Below are 16,540 nucleotides of genomic sequence, written 5' to 3'. Positions count from 1 at the left end.
AAAAAGCAACAGGATTAACCAAATAATTTCAAGAGGAACTTGAAATGCGTGTCCTCCTCCTCGCTGCGGGATGGGCTCGCATGGGCCCGTCCCAGCAGCCGAGGTGGAAACCAGCATCCTTGGTCCCGGGGGGCTCCTGACGGGAGCTCTGCCCGGCATCCGCTCTCCTCCCGGCCTGGCCGCGTCCCGCCGCGGTGTTGAGGGCTGCTGAATTGCGTGTTGGAGGTGTTTCGTGCTGCAGGTCGGGCGTGGGGACTCGCAGGACGTGCAGACTGGGCTCTGGATGCCTCCTGCGGCCGCAGGTTGATGCAAACCGACCCGAAAGCAGCCGTGCCGGGACGCATCCCCAGAGAGGAGGTCCAGCCGGCCATGTCTTTTTCCACGGAGGAGTCTCCTCGCCGTGCCTGGGCTGGGGATCGGCTCCAGCCCTTCCCGGGAACGGGGCTTAGCTAATGTTTTGCAGCTCGGCAGGCAGCGGAGCCGTGCCCTCGGGACGGCGCGGGGGCAGGCGTGCCTGGTGCCGGTTGTGCTGGCCGCGCAGCCAGCGCGGGCCACGGGGGTGTGGGAACGGCGGGCGCACGACTCCCCCGCTTCGCCCCGGAAGCGGCAGAACTGGCTCTTCTGCTTAGCGCCGGTGACTCCTGCACCGAAACCAGCCGTGGAAAGAGCCTGGTTTTTTTTTTATTTTTTTATTTTTTTTTCCGCTGATAAATGGCAGTGCTGCAAGGCATTTCTTTCCGGGTATTCTTTCCCTTTCTTTTTGCAGTTGGCTGAATGAACTATTTTCCCTCTGCCTAGATTTGACCTTCCTGTACGCTAAGTTGTTGACTGTTTCAAAGCGATGGTAGGGAAGGGGGAGCTGGCAGGGGACGCTTGTGCGGGAAAGCAGGTACTTGGATGTGCACGGTGCAGGAAACAGGTCACGGGCCTGGGTGAATTGAAAAACTGCCAGCGCTCGATCGTTTTTCCTCTGTAAATTAATAAAAGAAAAAAACCAAGCTCTCCTTTGGGGTTTGCCCTCTCTTTGCAGTAGAGGCACGTTGTTGAGGGCAATGAAACTGTGTTGGTGGGGGCAGGGAYGCTGCAGGTCATGGGGACCTGCGAGGTTGGTGCTCGGCGCGAGGCCTCGCGGGAGCGGCTGGGTTAGGCGGGCTTGTGGTTCTGGTTTCTGCCTTCTTTCCACATCCTCATCTCGCTCTGTTTACGTGCGGTGTGCAACACCATGATTGCAGTCAAGCACCGTGTTCCCAGCTGAGGGCAGGGGTGAATTTGCCCGTGCTTGGGAGCTTGAACTTGTAAAGCTGCCTTCRCCTTGGCTGTTCGGGGGCCAGCGCAGGGCTTCCTGTGGTTCCCATCTGACTGTCTCCATCAGTTGCCACCACGGCGCTAATTTGACATGAGCTGTTTTCCTCTGCCGCTCTAGCTGACCTTTCTCTGCTGTTTCATTGCAGGCCAAACCCATTTATGGTGGCTGGTTGCTGCTGGCCCCAGAAGGAACGGACTTTGACAACCCCGTCCATCGCTCCCGGGTAAGCGAAGCAGCCTCTTCCCTGGTGCCACGGGGGCTGGAGCGTGGGCAGGGGCTGGGAGACGAGCAGGAAGGGAAGGGCTGGCGGGAGGAGCGACGAAGGCCCGGCGGCCCGGCCTTGCCCTCCCTGCGGAGGCGGCTGTGGCCCACGGGCTGTGACGCAGGCTGCCCCACGCCTCTGCCCCGCACCCATCCCCTTGTGCGAACCTGGCCGCGGGGAGACGTTTCCGGCAGCAGGGCCGGGTGCACGTCGGCAGGGCTCGACCTCCTTTCTCCTGACCTCCTCTCCCGGCGCCTTGCTTGAGCTGTGCTGGGCAATGGGCTGGGAAAAGCTGGTCAGACTCAGACCATGCAGTTTTATTTCTTACTGCTGTTGCTTTTTGGTGCCCCCACACCATTTCCACTGGAAGACCAAAAGYGTGCTGTGCTGATGGGAAGGGTCTTAAGCTGGTGGGATGTGGGCTATGCTGCTCTGATCTTTACTGGGAACCTCAGCAAGGCACAAGATTTCTGTTTCGTGGTGCTCAGACGTGTCTGCTTTATGCTCTGCCGCTCAGCATCGATGTGTGCAGAGCCATGTAGGGAGGCCACAAGCTGGCCGGCACAATAGTGTCACCCAGTGCAGGTGCCCCTGTTGCAGGCAGGTCCTGCAGCAAGGAAGGGGCTGAGAAATGATTTCCCATTTGCTTATAACCTTGCAGAGGCTCTAAAGCTGAATGCTCTGGTGGCAGAGACCTGCAGATGGGGAAGGGCAAACTCTCAGCTTCTGCCTGAAGGGTTTAACTAGCAGGATTCACGCCCTGTAGAAAGAGGAGCGCCTGGGCAGGGTCAGAGCATGCCCCACTTCCCTGCCCTGGGAGGGATGTGCTGCGGGCTGTGGTGCCCAGAAGGGCTGGACAGGCTCCCTTCCTTTCACTGCTGGCTTGTGATGAGGACTCCCAGCTGTGGCCACCAGGACATGGCTGTCTGATGCATGGGAGGGACACCAGTGGTCACACACACACACCTGTAGCAGAGGGGTCCTCAGAGCTGCTAGTAATGAAAATTTTCTCCCAGTGGACAGCAACTGGGCTTTGGGTTCAACCCGGGCAATCTGGGTCATTATTTGGAGTTGCAGCCTAGGTGCTGAGAAGAGGCAGTGGCAAAGGGAAGAGGGCAAGGAGCCCAAAGCTAGGGCCCACGCTGCCCATTGGGTCCTCTTAGTCTGCAGAGGTGTCCCACGGCAGGAGGAAGTGTCTGCTTGTGCTTGTGTCTGTGTCTGCTTGTGGCCGTGCCTCTGTCCCCAGCCTCGAACACCTTCCCAGGGTAGGGACACGAGGGCCAGGATGTCAGGCTGGCTGGTCCAATGCCCCAGGGACCTGGGACTCTGGTTCTCCCCTGGAGCGGAGGCTGCCTGCTAAGCTGGGACACGCAGAGATCCTCGGGGTCCTCTGCAGTTTGCTTGTCCCTGGGCACCTTGGACTTTGCCTGAAGGGCTGAGAAAAGCGAGATAAGAATTGCTGCACTGGGGCTATGAATCTAGGACCTTTTTATTTCAGCCTGCTCAACCAGTTTTTGCTCTTGGCTGAAAAACAACCTGGCACACAAAAAAAAGGCAGTTTTCCAGCCAGATCAGTTCTCCGATCTGGTTTGCTGTGCAGCTGCACAAACAGTAGTGCCAGCACAGCGCCGGGGGCTGGGGGAGGCTGGCATCAGGACCGGGAGGCAGGATGGCTTGGGCAGTGCTGCCTCCGGAGGCGCAACCACCATCCGAATYGAGCCAAGGTACCGCTAGGGCAGGCCTAGCGTTGTACCCCATCTCCAGCACTGGGGYAAGCAGCACGGAAAGTCCCAATTCCAGCCTAAGAGCTAGAGTCTGCCTTAGTCTTGCTTTTTGGCTCTAGTCGTTTTTGCCCCTCTGCTTGGCTAAACCAGGCCAGCTTGGGGTCTGTCCGAATGCAGAGAGGGGCGAGGTGGGGAAGCAACCCCAAAACAGCCTCTTTTTGGGTGCCCACGTTAAGGGAACCAGGCAGCAAATCAGCAGTGAGAGATTAGGACCGGTGCGAGCAAACCTCGGGCAGAGCCCCAGCTGGATCGCCTGGCAGGGCCTTGCTTTGCAAAGCCCAGCTCCTCCTTCCCGCGGTGCCCCGAGCGGGTGGGTTTGGGGCACAGGGGRCTGAGCAGCGCCTGGCGCGCCTGATACCCGGTGCCCGTGCCCTGCGATGGTGGGTGTCAGGCAGTGAGTGCCACTTTCAGGKTCCCCCGAGTGGTTGTTGGCAGTGCCAGGATTGCCAAAGCTTTTTGCTGGAAACGGGCATGGCCTGGCAGAAATACTTTTGCAATATTCATCATCCTTTAGGAATGGTCCCTGCAGCGTTTGGGAGGTCCCCTCTGCTTTTTGACAGCTTCACAGCCTCTGTCCTTTGCAACTGCCATTTTGGTGGGACCTGGGTCCGTGTCACGTTGTCACCTGAAGTCCCCAAGCACAAAGGGGTTTCCCTGCCTTTTCTCCCGGTGTCTCCTCTTAGCCTTGCCCTAGCTTAGCCCATAGCAGCTCTGTTCCCCTCTGGCTAGGGCCGGAGGAGGGTAGGCGCTGCGATAACCAACATCGCTGTCTTCTCTTCCAGAAATGGCAGCGCCGGTTCTTCATTCTCTACGAGCACGGCCTGCTGCGCTATGCCCTCGACGAGATGGTAAGTGGAGCTTGGCGGAGGCACGGGGCTGCGGTCAGTGCGTGGGGTTCGCTGGCGCAGCGAGGGGACAGTCTGCCCGTGCCGCAGACCGGGGGTGACCTCTCCCGTCGTGCCGGGCAGATCCTCGGAGGAGCCCATTGCTGCAGCAGTCCCGCAACGCGGCACAGGGAAATCTCTGCCAGACTGGTGCAGGGTTTTACTCTCTGGGTATGATTTAAACCAGGCCAGGCTTGTGTAAGAGCTTGGTGGGCGTGCGGAGGACCGTGGGCACCCCAGGGGGAAACGCTGGTTTGGTTTTGGAGTTAAACAGGAGCGGGAGCGCATTGCCTATAGACCCAGCACTGGTGGGAGAGCGTCGGAGGGGTTGTGTGGTTTGGCATCCTGTCCCTGAAGTCCCCGACCCTCCTTTCCCTGCCGTTCCTCGGTGCCAGTTGGGATTCGGTAGCAGTGAATTGTCTCGGCTGTTTGTGAGAACTAGGCGCTTCTGTAGCAGTGCCTGCGAAAAGTAGGTCAGCTGGAACGCCTTCCCGCTGCTCGCCCTTCCCCGGGATCTGGATTCCCGTTATCTGTGCTGCTCCGGGAAGCTCTCCTCTTTTATAAAAGAGGGAGGGGGGGAGCAGGAAGGAGGGGAAACCCTCCCGTCTGCCGCGAGGTGCAGAGTGGGGGCACGATCAGCCCCGCGGCCACGGCCTGGGGCTGCGGGTTTGTCCTCCCGAGCAGAGCAGGCCCCYGGGAGGGTCTACGCTCAAAGCCCCGGGTTGGGTTTAGCGTCTTGCCGCGGCGAGGTGGGTGCGCGGGTGCGCCCACGTGCCGGGCTACGCCTGGGCGGGGAGGCTTGCGAGGACGGGCACGCCGGGGTGCGGGGCAGCGCGTGCCCGCGTGGCGTAGGGACATGCAGGGACACGCGTGTTGCAGAGGGGAGGCTCCCCAGGAAAGGCGGCGTGCGCTCTGCTCCGTGTTTGCCCGTGGGGAGGCCGGGAGGGGATCCGCTCAGGGTCTCCCCTGCCCAGGAGGAGAACAGGCTCCTTGCGGAGAGGGACAGCTCCGGGTTGGACTTTAACCCCGGCTGAGCCCTGCATGCAGCCCGGGAACTGGTGTCAGAGGGGATGCGGAGCTCTGCGTCGGCGCCACGGTCCAATTCGTCTGCGCTTCAGCTCTGCCAACGGCATCTCCGCTCCCTGCGGCGAGTCCAGCACCCCTTTGCCTCCTGCAAGGACATCCAGAAGCAGGGAGGGGAGGACGGCGTCGATGAATTTGCGCTTGTGCATGGAAGCAGAATGAAAGTCTCTCAAGTTTCCTGCCTTGTTTGTTTGTTTGTTTGTATTTTTTCTTGGGGTTGGTCCAAGTCCCCTAAATAATTTAAACATCTCGGATCGGAGCCGGGGAGACTTTCAATATGTTTTTAGTATCTCTGTAACCTGCCTTCTCGCTGGGGTGATGTTTCATGTGCTGCGATGGCAGGAAAACAGTGTGCCGCTGGCTAGCTTAGGGAGATACCCCAACACAAGGAAGGTGGCAGAGGAGAGGCTGAAGGATGCTGGTAAACCTGTTTTGCCATTTGCACCCCGTTCTGGATGACCTGTGCCAGCTGCTGCGTGTCCAGGCAGGAGCAGGTCGCGAGTGCCCCGGCGCTGCGCCCTGGTCTCCAGACCTCCCAGCCCCTCCGTGCCGCCGGGGAATGTCACCGGAGAGTGTGCAGAGTGATCAAACCACGGTTCTCCAGGCACCTCCTGGGCTGGCAGCGCTTTAAAGGGAAAAGGTGGAAAAACAAACAAAAAGAGAGTAAGAGAAGAGCATGTGAACGTGCGGGCCGTAGGTTGGCGTCCAGAGGAGCGCGAGATACCATGGTGCTGGCAGCTTTCCATGCCGGAGTCCCTCCGTAGCTCGCTGGCTGCTTTTGGCACGCTCGCAGCTTCCCCGTGCGCCTGCAAGGGCGAGCTTTGACCTAGCAGAGGAGGGYGGAGAGGAGGCCCAGGACTGGCCCTATGCCTTCAGTTTTGGCGAGCTTGTTTGGGTGAGCTCCCCAAAACGAGCTGTTGTCAGCAGGCCGAAGCCAGTAGGCAGGACGACTGTCTTCACCTGGCAGAGAGACATAGTGTCTCGGGGAAACCCCCAGGTGCGGGGAGACTCTTTAGCCATTTTAGTGGTTTTGGCGCTGGAGCGAGAGCCAAGCGCGGGTTGAGCTGGGCTTGCTGCTCAACCGGCCCCTTTCCAGCCCTGCTCAGATGCTGCAGCGTCCCTTCAGGTCCCGCTCTGCCTCCAGATTTCGGCCTTTAAGGATTGCAACCGGCAACGTGCCTTGCCGGCACAGAAAGCTTATCCGGGAGCGTCTGGGGGAGAGATGCGCACCGTTGGCCAGAGAGGGTTTGGCGCGGCCGGTGACTGCTGGACTTGCCCCGCTGGCTGTTGGGGTGGCCCTCGGCACCCGGCACGGGGGGCTCGGCGGGTGGCGAGGCAGCAGAGAGCGAAGCATCCCATGGAAGAGCGGACCGTGGGAGAAGGGCAGGGAGTCTCTCGCTCCGGCCTCGCCAAGGCCATAGATGGAGGAGACGGTTGCTGCTCTCCCCTCCCCACCGGGGCCTGACACACCATGTAAAAATACCCTCGTGACCTTTCCCGAAAGCACACCCCTGCACTCCGAGCTGCTATTCGCACCGGCTCTTTTAAAGGTGTCGCTGTGCTCGGCCCCCGCCGTCGCCTGCTCCCTGCAGCCCCCGTCCGCGGGCACGGCGCGGCGCGGCGGGCAGGGGCGAAGGCAGCAGCAAAGGCCCCCGAGCAAGCGGAAACGGGGCATTTTTTTGTTGCTCAGCCCACGCAGGAGTGAGGGCAGGGTGGATGAGGAAGGACAGACAGGGATGATCCTTTCCACATGTGGGAAAGTGTCCTGCGGAGTGTCCGCTGTTTGACCTTGGGGGAAGTGGTTTTTCTGCCAAACCGCCGGTCCCCGACCCCTCTGCGTCGGGCGCCGTTGCTGCCCGGCCTCCGCGGGACGGGGCACCCCCTGGGCGCCGGGCGGCCGTTCCCCGCGCCCCTCGTTGCCGCACCGGGTCTGCGCCCGGCGGGACTGGCCCGCGCTGCCGGTGAGGCCGTGCGTGCCGAGCTCTTGCTCCGTTTCTTGCGCGCTGGGAGGCTTGTTTACAGCAGGTCGGATAACTCGCGCACGGCTTTTCTGCCGCTCCCCGGGGGTGAAGTGCGTGCGTCGCAATGGAAGTTTCCACTCGAGCCCCCCGTCGTTGCTAAACCCACCGCTGCCAGGATCTTTTCCAGGGAGAGACCTTGACTCGCCGGCCAGGGCTGTAGCTATCTGGGGAGGTGCTGAGCTTCTCTGGATGAGACCCAGAACCAAGAGAGGAGTATTATCTCCTGCTGTCCCCGCTGTGAATCAGAGCTTGTGCTTTCAGATCCCGGCGGGCCCCGGGAGGGACAGATCTCTCCCGGGTTTTGTTTGCTTTGGCGTATCCCGCGGTTCTCGCGCGCTGGGCAGGTTCCCTTTCTGCTGCTCCTGACTAGCAATAAAAACTGTGGGAGGAGAAATAAATATCCTGCCCTGAGATGGGGAATGGTTTGCAATGGGGCTTTGCAGCCGGGCCAAATGATGGCTGTACCCTGCCGGCACAGCGGGCTTTGGCCCTTCGGAAAGGCAACTGCTGTCTGGGTTGCAGGGAAAATTGTTGGATGGAGCCGGAAAGGACTTTGCAGGCTAAGGACGCCGGTCTGCCTGGGGAGCTGATCAGGCCGCAGAGTCCCTCGGGTGGATGGTCGTACCCTGCAGCAGCAGGGGCCCAGCTCCCGGCAAATTCGGCCTGCTCCCAAACTCGGGATGAGCCCTGCTATGCCAGAATAAAGCATGCGCAGCAGGGATTAGCCGAGGGCCCTTGGGCTTGTCCGCGCAAGGAAATGAATGCTACGGGAAGAGAAACCATCGGAAATAGCAAAGCGCTTCGTTCAGCTCGTGCTCTGCGAGGCTGGGGTCTCGCCGGGCGCGCGCGGAGCACAGCTGGGTTTATCCACAGCTCCAATTTCCTGCCCGGGAAGCGTGAGAGCGCGCGGGAGCAGGCGCGGACGGGGCGGAGAGCGCCTGACCGCCACAGAGGGAGTTGCCAGATCTCACAGCCAGCGTTGCGGGTGGCTGGTGAATACTTCGGAGATGCCTGGAGACCTGGCGGGCACCTAGCAGCCCGTTAGCGGCCCTGGGTCCTGCGCGGGGTGTGAACTCCCGTCTCCCTGAGATCCCACCCCGAGCCTGCACTCAGCAGGGAACGAGGCAGGAATGGGGGGATTTTCCTTCCGCCTCGGTCCCTTCCAGTTTCTCCAGGCTCTGCAGCAGAGCCTCGTCCCCTCCGCGGCTGCAGGAGGGGAGGCGAAACACCGTTGCAGTGGGGTTGGCAGCCGCGGTGGCTTGCAGCCCCGGGCTGGGAAGGAGAGGAAGGGGTTTGGGAGAGCGGAGGAGGCTCCGTGCTCAGCCGCTGGCCCTGCTCCCCCCGGGGCGATGCTTCGGCATCTGCAACTCTCCATCACCTGGGCATCAGCCTGGCCCAGCTCCTTGCTTTGGGGTTTTGGGGTGTTTTTTTGTTTTTTTTTTTTTGTTTTTTTGGCATGTGAGATCCACTTTGCAGCCCCTCCTGTTGCCCCCAAACCCCGATTGCTGGCCTTCTCCCTGCCTGCGAAGGGACAGCCCGAGCCCGCAGTGCCGCTTCCTCGCCTGCCCCCAGGGCAGCGCGCGGGGCCGAGGGGCGGCCGAGGGCCTCCGAGGAGGGGAGGCCTCCGCGGCGTGCCGGGAGCCGGTCGGCAGCTGGCCTGAGACCTCCCAAGCAGTTGCAAGAGTGGATTGAATTGCTCTGACTTGAACCTGTTAGACATTAATTTTGTGGGTTTGGCAATTTCTGCTCTTATTAAAAGCGGGGGGGGGCAGGGGGAGGAGGAAGGCGTGGGACTGGGAGAGGAGCCGATGTGCTGAAGGTGGTGGCGGAGACGCTCCCACGCCTGGCGGAGGGAGACCCCGCACCTCGTTTCGAGCAAGCTGGATTTATTTACCCATCGACAGTCGCTGTCTCCTTTTCCTCCCGCCTGTCCCCCGCCGCACGTCCTAGCAAGCGCGGCGTGAGCAGAGGGCACATCTGTTTTCGAGCTGGGGTCAGCAGCTAATGAGACGCTGGCCCGAAAGTGGGCTGGGGTGGAGGGGGGAGAAGGGCTGTGGTTAATGTCGGGGCTGGGCAACCGGATCCAGCCATGCCAGGCCTTCGGCACGGCGCTCTGGCGCTTCTCACGGTCCGTTCCCCGGGCCGGGCCGCTCGTGCAAGTTGCTGGGGTTGGTCCAACTGGCGACTACGCTGGAATCTCCTTCGACGGAGAGCCCGAAATATCATCTGACTCCTGTCTGCTGGACGGGGTGTGTGCGTGCACGCGCGTGGGGAAGGCACCGATTTTGGAAGCAGAGAGGTCTCCGGAGGAGTATGAGATTTGGCAGCGCCGCTCTGACAACTGGGCTAGCTGGGAGGCGAAGCAAGTGCACGTTCCCTGCCTCGAGCAGCTGGGTTTGGACATGCTGAGAGCGCGGTTGATTGAACGAGGAATGCTGGGTCTTCCCCGGCGTTTTCACAGTCCCTTTCCCCACCTGTTGGCTTTGCAGGGAGCCCTCTGGGGATGGCATTGCCACCGGCCCCGGGTGAGGCCGGGGAAGGAGCATCTGTGGTGCATAGATCAGTAAGGCCATAACATGTTCCTCAGCTGAACCGCTGGCCGTATTGTGCTTGCTTTTTTTAATAGTCTGAAGTCATGCTCTGCTGTGTGCTGGTTTTGTGAGTAACCCTAAAAGTGGTGAGGCCACCTGGAAAACCAGCCTGCCTGAGAGTGCCCCGTTCCTTGGGCCTTTAATTGGACCGAGACGTTTTACCTCCTGTCGTACAGGTGAGGAGTTAATGCTCCCAGTGGGGTTGGACACCAGGGTGATGTGGAGCGGGGGAATATTTAGGTCTGGCTGCAGACTTGGCTTTCCTGGGAGGGACTTGGTGTATCTCCAGAAAGGTCCGTGCTGTGGTAGGCAGAGGCCATGGTACTGGCCAACCTCAGGCACTCGAGCCTTTAGTCAGGAGGTGGATTGAGCCGTAGTGTCGGATCGGAGTGTTTTGGGCATGGAAAGGAATTGCAGGAGATGGGATGAGCAGGCGGCATCTTGCCAGCTAGTACACGAGCCCCCTCCTGAAACCTGCCCACGGGAGTCTCCTCGCTGGTCCCTGAGCCCTGCGCTCCTTGTCCGCTTTCCTTCCTTTCTCTTCCATATTTTCACTCTGAAAAGCAAACCGGCTCTGAACGGCAAGGCGTTTCTGGTTGGAAACGGCAGGCTAGGAAGGGCGAGGAAGCAGCCTCCTGCTGCGAGCCCGGAGGGGCTGGCTTGCCGGCAACCCCGGCGCTGCCTCTGGGTGTTGACATCTCTTGCCCTGGTTCGAGGGAGTTCAGGCTCTGCCCTCGAGGGCCAGGGATCACGGACCTGGGTTATCACTGCTGCAGGGACCACGACATGTTTCCCGAGCATCACTGCCCAGCCCTGTGACTGCCGGTTCCTCCGGCCGAGACGCAGGGTTGCAGCGAGCACAAACGTGCATATCTGGGTGAAGAGATCCCAAACCCCAGCATCGGTGCCCGCCCGGCCGCTGCTGACTTCTTCCAGATGCGCTGCCGAGTTTCTCTCCAAGAGCCTGCTGCCATGCAACAGCAGCACCCGCGCGCCGCGGTGGCCCCGGGCCGGGCTGCTCACTGCGCTGGGCCTGGGGGACGCGGGCTGTGGCGCTGCCCTCCCCGAGCAGATGGTCTTTGGGACGTCACGTTCCTCTTCCCACTCTGATGTCTGTTCCCGTTGGCGTCTTCCTTGGAGAAGCGGCTGCTGCAGGTCGGCTCCTCTACCCTGGCAGGACCCTGTGCTGCCGCTGCAGGCGGTGCACGCTGAGCACCGAGCGGATTTATTTTTACCGGTGCAAAGCAGCGTTGCTGGGTTGGGGGGCGCCGAGGCCGCCTCTCCTGGAAGGAGGCTCGCGGAGGCCCGCATGTGGCTGTGAGCGAGCAGGAGGTGCTCACGCGCTGGAGGCTCCTGCTTGCACGGGAGAGGCTGCGGTGCTGGGAGCGCATCTGCTCCCAGCAGAGCCCCTCCTGCTCCCAGCAGGATGCAGAAGGGATGGCCGGCACGGCAGCGACACCCGGACCACACCATCCCTGCTGCGCACCTATCCCCCAAGGTACGACTGCCAGACTGGCTCTGCTCTCTGGCAGCCGATTCAGGTGATGCTGCAGAGCCCGGGAGCAACTCAGCGCAGCGGTGTCAGGGTGCTAATTTTCGGTGCGCTAATTACCGGTGGGGTCTCGCTCGTGCCAGGCGGGTGGCTGTGCATCTGAGCGGCGAGGGGCTGCCGCGTGCCTCTGCCTCGCTCCCGCCGAGGCTCAGCCGGCCGGGCAGAGCGCTGCCAGGCTGCGTCCCCGCGCTGGCCACGGGGCGCCGGCGCCGAGGGTCCTTGTCCCTTCCAGCTCGCAGGAAAGAGCAAGGCTTAGCTTTTCCCACATCATCTTGAGCTTAATGAGCGAGCTTGCCTCTTAGTCCCCGTGCCCTGTCTGCTCCTTGGGCTCTGTGGGAAGCTTGCTTTTTATGACACTGATTTTTCTATTTAGCTTTTGGCGCTATGGACGTCCGTCTCCTCGGACCTGGGCTGAGCCCTGCCAAACTCGCTGCGCCGGGGTCTCTTGTGGCTCCCTTCTTTCAAGCCGGATATTGTTCTTGCAAACAGCCCTAGCCTTATGCAGGGATCAACACAAACAGAGGTTGCCTGGACTCTGGGAAACCGAAGCAAAATGCACTGCCCCCCCCCCTTCCCCCTCTACCTAAAACTAAAGCTATTTGGGGAACTTGCCAGCAGGCTGTTCCCAGCTCCGCAGCAGCCCTGGGTAAGCTGAGCCTGCTCAGACGTGCAGAAATTCCTCCGTCCCGAACTTCGGTGGATGCAGAGGTTGCGCGGCTCGAAGCGCCCGCCCCCCCGTCGCCCGCCCCCCGCGCAGCCCTGCCGCTGCAGGGGGTGGGGGCGCTCACGGATGCGATCGCGCCGCGTTCCCGCGCCGCAGCAGCCGCCGCGATTACCCCTCGGTGGCAGCTCGTTCGTGTCGTTTTATAAACCTCCGAGCTGGGCCGGGGGATGAGAAGGGGCTGACGCTTCCGCGCAGCAGCTGGAGGGTGGCGAAACCGCTTTTGTGCGTAGTGGAGGGAAGGCAGAAGAGCGGGCGCGTTGCTGCCTGCGAGCTGGGGGAGGCGCGGGGGAAGAGCCGCTGCCTTCGCGTGCGCCCCAGTCCCACGGCAGAACGGTGCCGCGAGTGCTGGCGCTCCCTTGGTTTTCCCGGCGTTCAGTAAATGTGTGCAGAGACTTGTTTTGGTGGTGGAAGAATCACCCAAGAGTAGTTTAGACCTTTGGTACCTTAGGAGAAGTGAAGCTAGAGAGGCCAAAGTCCCAGGGCTCCAGGGAGGCAGCTCTGCTCTGCCTCGGAGCGAATATGCGCAGTAACTTGAGGTCAGGAAAAAGGAGCCGTGCCAGGATGGTGTGCAAAATCATCCCAGCTGCTGCCCCATCTGTGGGCTGCATCCGCGCATGTTTTGTCCAGGGAGAAATGCCCAAAGAGGCGTTGAAGGTCGGCACCCTCCAACTTTGTCCTACGCTGTGTAAGGTCTAAAGCCTCCTGGTAAAACCCTCTGGGGGGTCCCGGTGAAACCGCCGCTGTCTGCAGCGGGGAGAGCAACCCGGCACCGCCATGCCGAGGCAGTCCGGGAGGTTTCGGCAGAGGTATATGGGAGCTGCCGCAAAAATAGCGACGGGGAAGATGATGGAGCCGGAAAGGTGGACTGTGTCCAGGCCGTGTGAGCAGCAAGTGCAATTAGATTGCAAAGCATTTGCCTCCTTTTGTTTTGATTGCTGCTATCTATAATTAGCTGCCTCAATCTCTATAAATAGCTCCCTGCTGCATGGGAACGTAGCTGAAAGCCAGTGGGTGTTGCAGGAGGGGTTTTGCAGGGATGGAGCTCGCCTCGCTCCTTTCCCTCCTCGGACCTGCAGGTGGGTCACGGCCTCGATGCAGCCTGGGGACGGATCTGGCCTCGTGGCTAGAGCAGGGTCGGAGAAGAGGCTCCAGGTCTCCAGCCCGGTTTCTGAATGACTTGTTACATGTCCGTGGGGCCTAATCCCTGTGCCTGTGTTTATCCCTCTGCCACTTCCCATGGGCTGAGGTTTGTGCAAGTTTGGTATTTATGGCAGTGCTGTGCCTCCAGCAAGAGTAGAGGCAGGCAGCATCCTTCCTCGGGGTGGTCTTGCATCATGTAAGAGCTCCTTTCTGTGCCTGCCTAAGACGACTGGTTGGGTTTTTTTCTTTGTTTCCGCTGGTGGATGTGCTGGTATGCAAACAGAACAAAATTCAGGCTCACCTGGGAGCATCTTAAACTTGCTAGTGGGCCTGGTGTTGCAAATAGCTCAGTGCGCGTTTAATTCCCTAACGTCGATGTGAAAGCATCTTCCACGTGGGCTTTCCCAGCTCCTTCTCCGAGGATCAGGAGGAGCGTGATGTGGCCTGTTTCTCCCAGATAAACCGGCCTTGCTGTGGCTAGCATCTCTGCAGCGTGGTGGTGATGCCACGGGTTAAGCGTGGGAAGGTGTGACGGGGCATGAGCCCTGCTTCCCAGCCGGAGCCTTTATTCGCTAGAGTTGAGCGAGTTCTTCTCCCGCGTCCTCAAAACGTGTGGGTGCATTAGCACCGCCGCTCAGGGATGTCTAAGAGGATGCTTAAACCAACAGCCGGCCGCCTCCGCAGACTGGATTTGCTCATGCGCGTGGAGGACCCTGCAGGGATAACTAGACTGGGCTATTTTTGCCTAGGTTCCCACTTGCAGGTTTTCATGCTATTCTCGCTTGCACGCTCCTTGTGCAGAAGCGGACTCAGCTGCCTGCCCTTTTCCCGGCTTTCCATCCCTGACTCACATGATTGTTACTCCCATCAGTTTGGCGGGCGCTTCCTTGCCGCCGGCTTTGCAGATGGCTCGTGGGGTGCAGGATGCCTTTCGCTCCGACGCAGGCTGGCAGGAGCCTTTCCTACACGAGGAGCTCTGGCGTGGGCCGTCGGGCCCCACCAGGTTCGCGTCCCCCCTCGCAGCACGGTAGTTCGGCTCATAAATCAGGCCGTTTGCAAGAGCGTTAACCTAAATACAATCAAGCTGACATCTCTGCTCAAGCCTGCCGATGACTGGGAGGTCAGGAGGGAGACAGGATCTGAAGGGACCAGAGGGGGAATAAAAAACCGAGGCCAGCTCAGCGTCTGGCAATGGTTAGGAAAGCAAACGGACCACTGGGATGGATATATAAATAGAAGAGCAGAGGCCAGCTCGGAAGTGGGAGGTCTGGCACACAGCAAAGGGCTGGTGGGGTCACATCTGGAGCCCCGCGCGCCGCCCCAGGCATCATTCCCCTTCCCCTGCCCCAGGAGAAATTAGTAGGGAATTGATAAATGTGCAGAAAACACTATAAATGGTGGTGGCTGCTGGTGGGAGATCTTAAACAAGGGAGGAATACATGCCCGCAAATGCTGCAATGGGTAGATGTACATAATTATTATTTCCCAATCGTCCCCCTCCAAATTCCTTTTTATTCAAAAGAAAGGGGCAGATTTTAAAATGTCGCTGTCAGCAGAGCTGCTTTGTGTTAATTTTCTTCGTAGTTCCCTCCTTTGTCATCTATATTGTTTTAAGAAGCCAAGAATCTACGTGTTTTTTTTCTTTTTTTCTTTTTAGATCAAAGCAGTTCACTTCAGTCTTGGCACAGAATGGAAATTCATTGGCAGGGATTAAAAACAAACCTTAAACATCCTGGCCTCCCTGTCCTTACTTTTTCCACCCGTTTCGCCATTTAAGCATTTCCAAGCTTCCCCTGCCCCCGCTCCTCCGGGGGAGCACGAGGCTTGAAAAACCCAGCACCGAAGCAGCCGCGGCCGAGTTTCCCCTTATACGCTGCTTTTCCCCCTGCAGACACAATTTTGCTGTCGTCTCTGTTTGCCAGATCCTCGAGACTTTCAGTTTCTGTTTAGCATAAAAAGCTTTTGGCTTGAATCAAAGCATGTTTCAAATTTAAAAGGAGCTGAAACAAAAAGGGCTCAACTGGAGTGGCTGCGAGGAAGGATCAGACCGTGGCAGAGCAATTCCCGGGGCCCGCCAGGATCCCGACCGCAGGGAGCTTTTATGCGTGGCCTAGTTCTCGTTTTACGGCTTGCAGCGAGGCGACTTTCTTCCTGGCTTCCCCAATTCAGTTCAGCCCCGAACGAGGGGAAAACCGATCCCTCGCGTTGTGCCCAGCACGGTCCGATGGTGCTTCGCGCCTCCGGCGAATGCTGCCACTAGCTCGCCGCCCCTGCAAGTGCAAGCGACTTCTGCAACGCGGAGGGAATTGGCTCGATCTAGTCGTGCCCATGCGGCCGGGTCCCGAATTCGCAGCAGCATGGGGCCACGTGAAGGTCTGGGCACGGTCGCGGTTCCTGAAGCTCTGGCGCATTGGTTTAATTTGGCGTAACACAACACAGCTCCATGGCGAACTGGTTGGGGGAACGGATCTGCCGCAGAGCTTGCGGCGGGGCCCATCGCAGCTGGGTTTGGGTCCTCGCTCTGCTCTCCCGCGCGGGCCGGAGTTACGGAGCAGGACGGTGCCGAGGGAAGGGCAAGAGCTCTCCTTCTGGCGTGAACGGCAGCTTACCCTGGATTTAAGCCAGCTGTGGATGTGTGGTGTTGGTTTGATGGGCAGCAGCGGTCAGAAGAGCAGGGAAAATAACCAGTTTAGCGGGGAAGAGGATGGAAAATGATCTGTAGTGAGGTTCTGCCTGGGATATTTAGTACATATCTCAAAAACAACGTAGTAGAAATAGGCAAGTATTGGGAATAATCAGGGAAGCAGCAATCCTTTCTCCTCCAAGAAAGCCTGGAAGGATAGGGCTTCCTGGAGGCAGAGTGCAAAGGAGATGAGACGCAGTGCGCCTGACAATGGTGCTATGGAAGACGTAGAGACAGCAAGCATTGGCTGTCCCAGACAGAGCTTGGAGCACTTTGAATTTGTCATATTTCATTTTCAGTAGTGCTTTGGGGGGAAAAACATCCCATGAACCTTCTGGGAGCCCTGGGCACTCGTTCCCCCAAGTATGGTCCCCCTGGGAACTAACAGGCTTTGAAAGGGTTGGAAGCATATCCAGAACTTTGTTGATGTTGGAAAGACTGCTAATATCTTGCTTAATGGAGATCTAGCCTCTTTTTGGTTACTAGGATTAGGTGCGGATATCCCACAAC

General features: G+C 59.6%; 1 protein-coding gene across 10 annotated transcripts in view; it reads left to right on the top strand.

Moving 5' to 3' along the window:
* The first annotated feature begins 804 nt into the window (after nt 1–804).
* Nucleotides 805–16,540, top strand: part of MPRIP (myosin phosphatase Rho interacting protein) — an 89,700-nt gene continuing 73,964 nt past the window's right edge. For all 10 annotated transcript variants that reach the window (XM_026082946.1, XM_026082947.1, XM_026082944.1 and 7 more), the window contains exons 1-3: nt 805–889; nt 1,452–1,529; nt 4,135–4,200. In XM_026082946.1, the coding sequence (XP_025938731.1) occupies nt 842–889; nt 1,452–1,529; nt 4,135–4,200 (192 nt within the window). In that variant the 5' untranslated portion in view covers nt 805–841. The remainder of the gene's footprint in view (nt 890–1,451; nt 1,530–4,134; nt 4,201–16,540) is intronic.

Source organism: Apteryx rowi, unplaced genomic scaffold (genome assembly GCF_003343035.1).
Source record: "Apteryx rowi isolate R43461 unplaced genomic scaffold, aptRow1 scaffold_6, whole genome shotgun sequence".
In the NCBI taxonomy this organism is placed as follows: Eukaryota; Metazoa; Chordata; class Aves; order Apterygiformes; family Apterygidae; genus Apteryx; species Apteryx rowi.
The sequence above is the reverse complement of the archived record's forward strand: the minus strand, read 5'-3'. Positions and strand labels throughout refer to the sequence as shown.